Source organism: Bufo gargarizans, chromosome 6 (assembly GCF_014858855.1).
Source record: "Bufo gargarizans isolate SCDJY-AF-19 chromosome 6, ASM1485885v1, whole genome shotgun sequence".
Classification (NCBI taxonomy): domain Eukaryota; kingdom Metazoa; phylum Chordata; class Amphibia; order Anura; family Bufonidae; genus Bufo; species Bufo gargarizans.
The window spans coordinates 62,537,771-62,550,805 of NC_058085.1; the positions used below are offsets into that span (position 1 = coordinate 62,537,771).

The 13,035-nt window shown below is 43.2% G+C and overlaps 1 protein-coding gene and 1 long non-coding RNA gene across 2 annotated transcripts in view; one reads left to right on the forward strand and one right to left on the reverse strand.

Annotated features, from left to right (window-relative positions):
* Positions 1-2,578, forward strand: part of USH1G (USH1 protein network component sans) — a 38,566-nt gene extending 35,988 nt beyond the window's left edge. Inside the window, exon 4 of the mRNA XM_044300074.1 lies at positions 2,324-2,578. Coding sequence (XP_044156009.1) covers positions 2,324-2,327 — 4 coding nt within the window. The 3' untranslated portion in view covers positions 2,328-2,578. The remainder of the gene's footprint in view (positions 1-2,323) is intronic.
* The window catches only part of LOC122942449, a 60,055-nt gene that overhangs the window by 30,247 nt on the left and 16,773 nt on the right, over positions 1-13,035 (reverse strand). The window lies entirely within an intron of this gene.

The following is a 13,035-nucleotide window of genomic DNA, read 5'->3' on the forward strand; positions in this document are numbered from 1 at the left end:
ATCCACCTCTCCCCGTTCTTGCACAACCCCTTTAATGCATTTTTAAGTATCTGTCTGTTTTAGTCTACAATTTATTTTTCTTCTGTAGTGGATTTAGTCATTCCAATTTATCATGTACTATAGCTTTAGCATATAGCTTGTTGAAATCCAACAGCCCAATCCTTCTTTCCGTATATGCCACTGGGTAAAGTTGGGACACCCCCATACACATTAGATGGATGGCTGGTCCCACCAAAATCAACTGATTCGGACAAAACTAAACTAATGTGTATGAAAATCTTTAGGCTCAATTCACATCATGTCTGTGATGCACTTCATCCTATATGCTAGGGAAATGGCCTGATGTATACACTGATGCATGTATAAACTTCAAAGGGAGTCTCAGCAGTTTTGACCATGCAAAATTGTTGACAGCACTAGGTAGTAGAAACATATCCATTTGTGGAGCTTTTCTCATCAGGAGTAGTGTGAGTATGGCATTTCATTTTATTCTAGCAGAATAAAACTTCACATTCTGAGTACTCCTGATGATAAAGTTTATGTTTGTCCTGCTCTACCTAGTGCCGTCAGCAGTTTAACATGATCAAAACTGCAGACAGATTCCCTTTAATGACCAAACATATTGTAAATCTGTGCCCTTTTGGCATTGGTTTGACCAGCATAACTGAAAAATATATATTGCACGGTATATGTTTTTTACAGTATGTCACTTTATGGCAGATTTATACAACTATAATAGTGGAGGGGCACTCAAAATATCTAGGAGCCTAGGGCAGCAGATATATAAGCAGTGTAATGTTTATTAGACACTAATAGAACTAAATCATGTGGAGCATCATATAAAAATGACATAAAAAATATATAAAATACTAAATACATAAACATCTAAAAATGATAGCAAGCGGCTGACAGTGATCAAAGGTATATTAGCACATCCAAATATGCTGACTGTAGTACCGTATATGATGACTGTAACACCGTAAGTAGCCAAATATCACCTAAAACAAGTGGTTGCCCGGTGGACATATACTGTAGACAAATGTCCCATAGAAATACAAGCGTGTCACTGCGGACAGTAGCTCCTATTGGTGTGGCCTAGTAAATTAGAAGAATATAGAAATATGTCCGTTCCGTGTATCATGAAACCATGCGGGTAACAATATACTTGGTCGATATACACATCCCTTTACACACTGCCGGTCAAAATTTTTTACCACCGGATGGTACTGGGTTATCGAGCGTCTCCTCTCTTTCGTCCACCGCTGGACCTTGTAGTCTCAACGTGGCGTCCCGCGGTGACACGTGATAGAAAGTCCACGTGATCAGGAAGTAATATGTGGTAGGATATGCGTCTGTTAGTCTCGCGTCTTCCAATGAAGGTTTCTATGCGGCGTATTTCTATCCTGGATTTGTAATAAATGGCCGTATTGTACCATTAGAGAAAGCCACATATGGCAAAGTCCATATTCATATGTTGCTTGCTACTCCGTCCAAATGTACCATACGCGTTTCGGGGTACCCCCCTTCTTCAGTGGCGGATTTATACAACTATGTAGGCAAACTGTCAAATATTTCGAGGAATACAGTCCTACTGAATGTGATCTCTGACCACAGATGGGTTTAGCCTAAATTTCAAACTATGCTTGAACTTAGAAGCAAAGTAAAAAAAATTAAACATACAGAAGTGACAGGTGATAAATACAATCCTAAGTCCTTATTGGGGCCGTTCACTTTGGACAGTCTCTTTTTTCCAAGAGTCCCCCAAAAGTAATCTGATTAGAGGGTGTCCCTCTGCTAGTGCCCTCCGTGATCAGCGGTAATCAGTGGCAGCAAGGATTCCGTTTTTCTGCAGCACCACCGCAGGTGAAAAGTGGTATTACACTGTGAGCTTTACAAACTATTAATAATTTCACCCAAATCTATTTTAGGCTACATTCACACGACCATAGGTGTTTTGCGGTGCGGACCGCACATGGACAGCACCATAGAGAAAATGCCCAATATTGTCCGCGATTGTGGACAAGAATAGGACATGCTCTACATTTTTGCGTGGCCATGGTACGGAACCATGGATGCAGACAGAACACAGTGTGCTGTCTGCATCTTTTGCAGCTGCATTGAAATGAATGGGTCCACACCTATTCCACAAAATTGTGGAACAGATGCGGACCCCTTTATACGATCGTGTGAATACACCCTAATACTGTAGCAATTTTTTCCCGATATGAAAGAAATTGTAAATCCTTCTGACTGTTTATGAGGAGAAGGAACCTTTCATGTATAAAGCATAGGTAATTGTGATGTTGTTTTTCTTCTGTTACAGATAGTGGCATCAACTGAGCGAGCAAGATCCAACTACAGTGCCAGTTATATCATTCATTAGCCTAGAGACTGCCCCTCGCCAAATATGTGCCACACGGAGACCCCTTACTCTCCATAGCCTCAAGAATTATTCAGGTGCCAAGAAAATTACCTCTGTACCAAGAAATTTCAGAATCCACAGTGTGATGTGTTTAAAAAAAAAAACGCAGACATTTCTGTACAACCCTGTATGTTATATATATAATATTATTTTTATTTTTTTCCTATGGGAAATATCTGATTTCTTGTGATTATTATCTTTGTCATTATTTTTCGTCTTCGTTGAATTTTCATATAGATCCATCCTTTTGTGCTATGGCAGAGGTTGTACTAGCTCGACCAATGCCACACTACATGGACAAAAGTATTGGAACACCTCCACACTACACCATGGTTTTCAGGAGAAACGATATCAGCAGTGGACCGTTTGGTGTTGGAAGGCAGGAGGACCCACAGGAGCTTTCATGACATCCCTTTCGAAGTCCATAGGCATTAATGTGGAGTTGGTGCTGTCACGACCACCTCCGTTTAAATCAGACTTCCGACCACCAGGACGCCCCAGCGTGGAGAAAAGCCCAACCGCGGGTGGACCGTGACAGGGGGGAGATTCAGAATTACCCAAACAGTCAATCCTGGACCCCCCTTATTTTCTGCTGCCACCACGTTCGTCAGGGAACGACTCTATAATTGTAGGTATAGGGGTTCAGACCACTAACAGATCAGCCCCACTATCACACTACAAGCTAACCACAATTGAATCATAAAACAGTTATGTCTCGAATATCAGTCGACTATAAGACAGGTAGGTCTCTTCAGGGTGTACGAGTACTTTGTTGCAGTGGGGCTTAGAGCAATAAGAGAGAGACAATTTAAAAGATATGAAAATATCTTTTACTTTAAGTAACACAGAAGTGAAACAAACAATGCATACAAAAACTTACAGAAAAAGATTACAATAGCGAGCTGGGAAGCATGTGGAAAATAAACAGGGATAAAAAGAGAAATACTATCTTGGATTTCGCCTATGCAAAATCCAGGCACAAACTTACGTTCCAACGGACAGCCTATCGGCAATGTGACCACAGGGCAAGAAGCTCCCCTCTTCCATTGCGCACTGACTTTTATGCCCCCATTCTGTGGGAGGGTAAGGGGGTTTGGCCCAGCCAATCGCTGGCCAAGGACTGCACGGTGGGTGTTTCTGAAGGAGGGTTTGGGAGGGCTTGTTCGCCCCTCCCAGCTGCTGGCCAGGCCAGTTTTCCCTAGTTTTACAAAAATGGCCCATAACTTTGCCGGCGTAATAAATATGAAAAACCGGGCACTTGTGCTGGGTCCCCCATGAATTTATGGACGATTCTATGGGTGACACCCCACCTCTCTCCCCTCCAGGTGACTAGTAACCCATTTCCCAGTCTGGGAAGACCCCAGAGCTGTCAAGTTTGGACTCTCCTGGTTCCTCTGGGTGAGAGGTGCATTTTGAGGGTATCTACATTTTGTGTTATCATTCCATATAGCCCCAATATGCTTTTTGGGGTTCTCAGAGCACGGTTCACATGTCTCTCCTATGCGCTCCTCCCTCCCAGCTATCTCTGCTTCTGATGTGTAAATTGAGCAGGCTGCAAGGAAGGGCCAACTAGCATGTGTTTAATTTTCATGGTTCCAAGGTGGGCAGGAGACGTATGGGCTGGGGTTTGTTATTAGAAGTTGTCCGAGGTGTGACGTGATCTCAGCAGGGGGTGATTAGAGTCTGTGGTCTCCAAAGGGCTACAGGAACGACCATATATGGACATCCTGTTTCCTGATTAAATGTGGTTAATTTGAAAAACTGACAGTCATTTTTTTAATAAGATCCGGATGGGGACGTGACATCGCGTCACAGGTGCCACCTTTGCTCTTCTGGGAAGGCTTTCTACAAGATGTTGGATTTTGTCTGTAGGAATTTTTTGCCAATTCATTCAGAAGAGCATTTGTGAGGCCAGACACTGATGTTGGATGAGAGGGCCTGACTTGCAATCTCCATTCTAGTTCACTGCAAAAGTCAAGTTCTTCCACCAAACTCACCCAACCATGGCTTCATGGATCTTGCTTTGTACACGGGACACAGTCATGTTGGAACAGAAAAGAGCCTTCCCCAAACTGTTCCCATAATGTTGGAAGCATACAACTGTCCAAAGTGCCTTGGTATGCTGAAGCATTAAAGGGGTTCTCTTGGAATTTGATATTGATGGCCTATCCTCAGGATAGGTCATCAGTATATGATCGGCAGGGGTTCGACTCCTGACACCCCCGAAGATCAGCTGCTAAAAGAGGCCGCTGTGCTCACTGGAGTTCTGGTGAGTGCTGTGGTCTCTTCACAGCGTACCCATCAAAGCACAATGTATTGTATAACAGCTGTGGTTGGTACCTAGGCCAGATGACCAATGTACGATGACTTCACTGGTTTATCACCCCCTGCATTTTTACACCACTCACTCTAGTTTTGAAAAGTCGGTAGGATACTAGGTGTGCTTAGCCTGTCTGCTGTTTTAAAGGGGTTGTCCAGTTTCAGGAGGAAACCGGACCATCCTGGGGATCCACCTGAAATAAAGAACAAGTACCAATCACTGGCCTCAGCAGTGCACCCCAACAAAGTTAGTGATTGGCTGCAGCGGTTACATGTTGTCAACATGACATCGCCGCTGCAGCCTTGTAAATAGAGCCCAGCTAGAAGAACTAGAGCCGCGGCGCAGGGTCTATGAGGTAAGTACTTACCTGTTCTTTATTTCAGGCATATAATTCTGAAACTGGACAACCCCTTTAAGTCAGATTTATCAATTGTGACTTTTCAGAAATTTTTTCACAATCTTACTCTAGTAAAACGATGGCGGAGAAAGTGGAAGAACATGAAGACAGATGCACCAAATTCATCAAACCTCATGTAACGCTTGGTATGTTTGGTTCAAATGACAGCAAAGCAGACTCTTGCAAAACTGACTGTAAAAATGCCCCTCATGATACATCCCAACATTATCTTGCATGAACATAGCTGCCATCAAAGTCTCATCAATAGTGTATCTCCTGCTGGGATTCTCACCGATAGAACGAAGGGGCCATGTCACCTCTGCTGACCGGATGCATGGTCGAGAACTGCAAAACAGTCCCACTGAGGAAAATGGATCTGTGAAAAGTTTCCTACCCATCGTCTGGTTGAAAGTTGTGCTGTTCCAGGATAAGGGCTCATTCACACGACCGTGCTGTGTTTTACGGTCTGTAAACTGCGGATCCGCAATTTGCGGAACACACAGGGCCGGCGCTATATAGAAAATGCCTATTCTTGTCCGTGATTTCAGACAAGAATAGGACATGCTCTATATTTTCTGCGGGACCGCGGAATGGAACGACGGATGCGGACAGCACACTGTCCAATGCTGGCCGCATCTTGCGCGGCTCAATTGAAATGAATAGGTCCGCACCTCTTCCACAAAATTGCGGAACAGATGTGTAACCATTCATACGGTCGGGGAATAAGCCCTTAAGCTGACAAGGCTGCTGTACATCACTTAGGCTGGATTCACATGTTCTGAATAGGCCATGAATTTCGGGCAATCCCTAGAATGAGGCACACGCTGAAGCACATTGAAGACGTCGCTGACATGCTGATCGTCATGGCCACGTGATAACCCTTCGTTTAGCTGCAAAATTGCATGACCAACTAAACTAATTACAGCTGCAGTCATTTTGGATTCCTCACCATTCTGCATGTTACCATGGTCTCGGCAGTACTGGGGCTGCAATGTGTAAACCCAGTCTTAGTCCAAGTGCCCCATTCTAGGGATTGCCAGAACTTCCTGGCATATCCTATCAATATGGAGGATACAGACCTTTCTATTCTCATACAACCCGTTTAAACAGCCAAATCTAGAACAATTATTGTATTTTGGACAAGGCGGCCATGTTGGAAAAAGCATTTTTTTTGTGTGCTCTTGCCATTTGCTTTTTTTGGTCTGTTCAACATACACAAATGGGGAAGGTTTATGGAACTAATAGACAGTTTGTGTTGCCCATAGGAAAAAACTATCACAGCACAGCTTTCATTTTTAATGAGCACGATGGGCATTTATAATAGCGCTCGCCCATCGCTGACAGACATCATCTTTAATTTAAAAACGATAAAATTTGACCAATACCTCCAAACAATATGTAATAAAGGGCAGGTGAACCCTCCTATGGCTGACATGCAGGAGCAAACAGTATACGTAGCAGCACACTGCTCCATGCGCAAAGACATATATCCATAGGAGTCCAGGAAGCTTAGAATAAAGGACTACTGTCCTAGCATCTGTCTATGACATTATATATTCATTGACTCTGTGGAACAAGTATTAAAGGGGTTCTCCTGTCTTGGAGCCAACAACCCCTGGGGTCCTCCCCTGTCCCCCTGAACATAAAACCCTGCTCACCTGTCCGTGATTCTGCCACTGCTTCATTACCGGCCGCTACCACTCCCGACAGGACCAGGAAGAGCTTGGCCCCCTGCCTGCTGGGCCAATCATTGGAGGACCCCAGGGATTGTCGGCTCCAAGGTTGGGTTCCCATATATCAGTTGTTTTATGCTAGACCCAGACACAACTGGTGACATTTTGTCAGGACAGTATAAAATAAGTGATACATGCCTTGTTGATCAGGACGGTATAAAATAAATGATACTCACCTTAAGGAATCAGGGCGGTATAAAATAAGTGATACTTGACTTAAAAGGGTTTTATAAGATTTTTTCTCTGATGACATCCTATAAATAGACATCAGTATCTGTCACCGACACCTGGCCCCCCCGCCGATCAGCTCTTTAAGAACGCACTGGCACTCACAGTGGCACCACAGCCTTCTCTCTGCTCACTAAGCGCTGTGCTGTACATTGTATAGCGGTTGTGCTTGGTATCGCGCTCAGCCCCATTCACTTCAAAGGGGCTGAGCTGCATCTAGGCCACGTGACTGTTGAACGTGACGTCACTAGCCTAGGAAAAGCAACGAGAAGGTCACCGGTGTCGGGGTCCCGGGTAGTTTTCTGACTAATGACCTATCCTCAGGACGAGACAAAGGACCCCCGCCGATTAGTCGTTTGAGGACCCTGCAACATTACCAAGCACAATGCCGTACATTGTATAGTGGCTGTGCTTGGTATCCCAGATCAACCCTATTCACTTGAATAGGTCTTAGCGGTACCTAGGCCATGTGACCAATGAACGTGACGTCAGTGGCCTAGAGTAAAATATGCGAAGACTGCAGAGCGCCTTGGCCTTTCGGGTGTCGGACCCCCACTAATCAGAGACTGATGAACTATCCAGAACATAGGTTATCAGGCCTGATGCACACAACCGTTCCATTTTTTGCGGTCCGCGCATCCGCAAAAAACGGAAGCTGCCCGTGTGCCTTCCGCAATTTGCGGAACGGGCGGCCCATTGTAGACATGCCTATTCTTGTTCGCAAAACGGACAAGAATAGGACATGCTATATATTTTTTGTGGGGCCTCGGAACGGAGTGCTGTCCGCATCTTTTGTGACCCCATTGAAGTGAATGGGTCCGCACCCCTGAGCCGCAGAAACTGCGGCTCGAATGTGGACCCGGAAAACAGTCATTTGCATGAGGCCTAAAGATCAGGATTGTATAAGATAAGTAATACTTGCCTTACCGATCACACAGGAAATAACTGCTTAGCTAAGACGGGGCACCGCTCCGGCAATTAGCTACTCAGTAATAAGTAGATAGGTTTCAGTACTCCTATTTGTCATACCGTACTTGGGAAATTTCCCAAATCTCGAAATGCAGCCTATATTTTAATAAAATGAATATTCCTGGCAGGCCTGCAGTAACAGGTGATAAGAACTGTGCCCATGCCAAATCTTACATCACAATTGCCCGTTCACACACCAGGATCCCGTACAGGTCATGAAATTAGCTGCATCATTACTGTTTAGGAAGCATAATCTGCTATTAGGACACATGATTATCATCACGTATGACTAGAAAAATAGCTACCGGTAGTTATTTTATTTATTTTTTTGCGTTTTTCTTTTTCCCTTTCTAGCTTCCAAAAGCCCAGATGTTTTACATTTTTTATTCACATAGCTTATTTTATTGCGGGAAAAGCTGTAATTTTTAATGGCGCCATTTATTCTACCATATCTTATATTGAAAAACGTATTTGTGGGTCGAAATTGAAAGAGAAAATTCCTCCAAGGTTTTTTTCGAATTTGTTATTATGGCGTTCACTATGCGCTAAAAATTACACCACATTCTTTTTCTGCAGGTCAGTATAATAACGCCGATACCAAATTTGTATAGTTTTTATTATGTTTTTCTACTTAAAAAAATATTTAAAAAAAACTTTGAAAAAATAAAAATTTGTTTGCATCGCCGTTTTCAGACACCCATATCTGTCTACAGGGCTGTTTTTTGCAGGTGAACGGTAGTTTTTAATGATCACTTTTTGATCACCTTTTATTCAATTTTTTTTTGGGGGGGGGACAAGGTGACCAAAAAATGGTGAATTGTAGATTTTTATTTCCGTTACGGTATTCACTGTGCAGGATAATTATTAAATGTTTTATTAGTTCAGACGCGGAGATGCCTATTATGTTTATTTTTTGTATTGTTTATTTTTACATGTAAAATTAGGAAAGGGGAGTAATTTGAATTTTTTATATTGTGTTTTAAAAAACCGTTTAGTTTTTTTAATGTAATTTTTATTCCCCTTAGGCCTCATGCACACGACCGTATGTATTTTGTGGTCCACAAAACACAGATCCGCAAAAAATACGAATGACGTCCGTGTGCATTCCGTATTTTGTGGAACGGAACAGCTGGCCCCTAATAGAACAGTCCTATACTTGTCCATTATGCGGACAATAATAGGACATGTTCTATTGTTTTGAGGAACGGACATACGGAAACGGAATGCACACAGACTAACTTCAGGTTTTTTTTTGCGGACACATTGAAAGGAATGGTTGCGCATACGGTCCACAAAAAACATGGAACGGACCCGGAAAGAAAATATGTTCGCGTGCATGAGTCCTTAGGGGACTTGAACGTGCTATTTTCTTATCACTTGTCCTGTAGACGGCAATAGAATACTATTGTAGTCTATGGGATTTTCACTGGCTGCCTGTCAGGCAATGTCTCAGACGCAGCTTTTCAGGCAGCTCAGTATGACAACTCTGGGAGCTTTCATAAGGCCCCCAAGGTGATTTCACTGTGAGGGCCCCGACAGATGCGATCGTCACTATTGACAGCGTTCGAGGGGTCAAAATTAGTGGGATTCGCATCATCACTGAACCGGGTACTGTACAGCCAGCACCAGCCATGTGCGGAATGAGCTCAGGCTGTGAGCCCACTCCATAAATCCCTTACATGCTAATGCAGTACATATACATATATATTATGCGACAAGGAGTTGAGGTGAATGCACACCTTTTATCTTCATGACAGTAAAAAAAAAGGAAAAAAATTACAAATTCAAACTTCATTCAGTAAAGTTACTAAAAAATAACGTTAAAAACAATTGTAATAAATGCATTTCTGTCATACACATTACTAAATAAATGTCACAGAGCAGTAAGTAACATGGACTCGGTATCCCCATAACCACAACAACTAGTGTTGAGCAAATCGAAGCCAAACAAATTGACTTTGATCCAAATTTCAGGAAAAATTTGATTTGCTTCGAAGCTGAATTTCCTCACGCTTTTCCTGAAATTGTGGCAAAATAAATAAATACATACTCTTCCATTTGCTTGTGGAGAGAGGCCGTCGGGACCATCTTGATTGAACAAACCACACAAAATCTTGCTCGGGGTGACGTACGACATCACCAAGTCCCTGCGCTGGCCAGAGGTGGTGACATCATGAGTGATGACATCACCACGCCCGGCTAACCTGATGACGTCATCATGCACGTGATTTCTTAAATCAAGGTGGCCAAGACGGCCTCTCCGCGAGCAAATGGATAAGGTGAGTGTGTTTTTAATTTTTTTTTATCTCTGATTAACTCATCACTAACAACAACCCATACATTATATATAGTGCTGAGCGAATCAAGCTTCACAAAGTGGAATTCGATCTGAATTTCAGGGAAAATTCGATTTTCACCGAAGCCAAATTTCCTCGTGCTTCGTGGTAACGAATGAATTTTACCTGAAATGGTGTAAAGAACAAAAAAAGAAATCATACGTTCCTCATCCATTTGAGTGCGAAGAGCCTGCCACCTCCATCTAAGGGCTGATGCACGCGACCGTATGTATTTTGAGGTCCGCAAAAAATACGTATGACGTCCGTGTGTATTCTGTATTTTGTGGAACGGAACAGCTGGCCCCTAATAGAACAGTAATGCGGACAATAATAGTACATAAAACCCTGTGCGGGGTACTTTCGGGGGTATGTTCATATGGAGCAGGTTGTTCTTGGGTAGAAGTAAGGCTAGTTTCACACTAGCGTTCGGCTGTCCGCTCGTGAGCTCCGTTTGAAGGGGCTCACGAGCGGACCCGAACGCTTCCGTCCAGCCCTGATGCAGTCTGAATGGATGCGGATCCGCTCAGAATGCATCAGTCTGGCGGCGTTCAGCCTCCGCTCAGCAGGCGGACACCTGAACGCTGCTTGCAGCGTTCGGGTATCCGCCTGGCCGTGCGGATCCGTCCAGACTTAAAATGTAAGTCAATGGGGACGGATCCGTTTGAAGATGCCACAATATGGCTCAATCTTCAAACGGATCCGTCCCCCATTGACTTTCAATGTAAAAGTCTGGACGGATCCGCTCAGGCTAATTTCACACTTAGCCATTTTTTGCCAATATAATGCAGACGGATCCGTTCTGATCGGAGCCACCGTCTGCATTAATATGAGCGGATCCGTTCAGAACGGATCCGATCGAACGCTAGTGTGTAGCCTTACAGGGAAATATATTTCTGATGTTTTTACAAAAAAAAACATACAAATGCAGCAAAAGCTGTTACAAAAACATCACCAGTGTCATTACTAGTGTACAGTTTGGCCCTACAGTGACTCTATCACCCAAAGGGCCCAGGTAATCCTGGAGCCAGCTATGCATGTAATAAGTAGGTTTGAAAAACAGCAATATGACTCCTGAGAGAGTTCAATGTATAACAGCATGCAGTGGGCGCCCTCTAGTGGTGACTGCAGGTTGCTGCATGCTACATTTTCAATCTATGCCTATAAAAAGGGGATTCGTAGCTATTTCTCAGAAAAATAAAGCTCCAACCACCATAAAGATTTATTAAGAAATTAACTACAGAATTTAGAACATGTTAAAAATAATATAATATTCAGGTGGACATTCACTTTAGAGGGGATTTCCGGGACTTACATATTGATGACCTATCCTCAGGATAGGTCACCAATATCAGATCACCCGCAGATGTTATACAATGGTCGCAAAAATGTCCCGCAAAAATTAAGCCCTCATATGGCTATGTGAATGGACAAATAAAAAAGGTATGGCTATTGGAACGTGGGGAGGAAAAAATCAAAAATGCAAAAACGAAAATAGGCTCACTCTTTAATGGAATGCAATATATTCTTCACCAGAATGCTAGAAGCAGAGCGGGTATGTACCACTGTGGTAGCCATACTGGGTCACGAGATGAGGCACCAACGAATTCAAGATTATTTATTTCATTGTGAAAAATTGCGTAATGTGCGCGAAATACAGGTGTGGGTCATTTTTGCTACATTTTCCAAGCTGCTAGAAATTTTCCTGGGACTGGATAAAATGGTTGGCATTAAAAATGGCTTTATATGCAGTTAGAGTGCTCCAATATATTCGCGATTGCGCTAATCGGCACTAATAATGCAAGTATTTTGGCGCAATACTTGACACCACATTTTAGCAGGTCTGCATGTATGTATGGACAGCAGAACCTACAGGTCCTTCTCAAAAAATTAGCATATTGTGATAGAGTTCATTATTTTCTGTAATGTACTGATAAACATTAGACTTTCATATATTTTAGATTTGTTACACACCAACTGAAGTAGTTCAAGCCTTTTATTGTTTTAATATTGATGATTTTGGCATACAGCTCATGAAAACCCAAATTTCCTATCTAAAAAAATTAGCATATTTCATCCGACCAATAAAAGTGTTTTTAATACAAAAAAAGTCAACCTTCAAATAATTATGTTCAGTTATGCACTCAATACTTGGTCGGGAATCCTTTTGCAGAAATGACTGCTTCAATGCGGTGTGGCATGGAGGCAATCAGCCTGTGGCACTGCTGAGGTGTCATGGAGGCCCAGGAGGCTTCGATAGCGGCCTTAAGCTCATCCAGAGTGTTGGGTCTTGCGTCTCTCAACTTTCTCTTCCCAATATCCCACAGATTCTCTATGGGGTTCAGGTCAGGAGAGTTGGCAGGCCAATTGAGCACAGTAATACCATGGTCAGTAAACCATTTACCAGTGGTTTTGGCACTGTGAGCAGGTGCCAGGTCGTGCTGAAAAATGACATCTTCATCTCCATAAAGCTTTTCAGCAGATGGAAGCATGAAGTGCTCCAAAATCTCCTGATAGCTAGCTGCATTGACCCTGCCCTTGATAAAACACAGTGGACCAAGACCAGCAGCTGACATGGCACCCCAGACCATCACTGACTGTGGGTACTTGACACTGGACTTCAGGCATTTTGG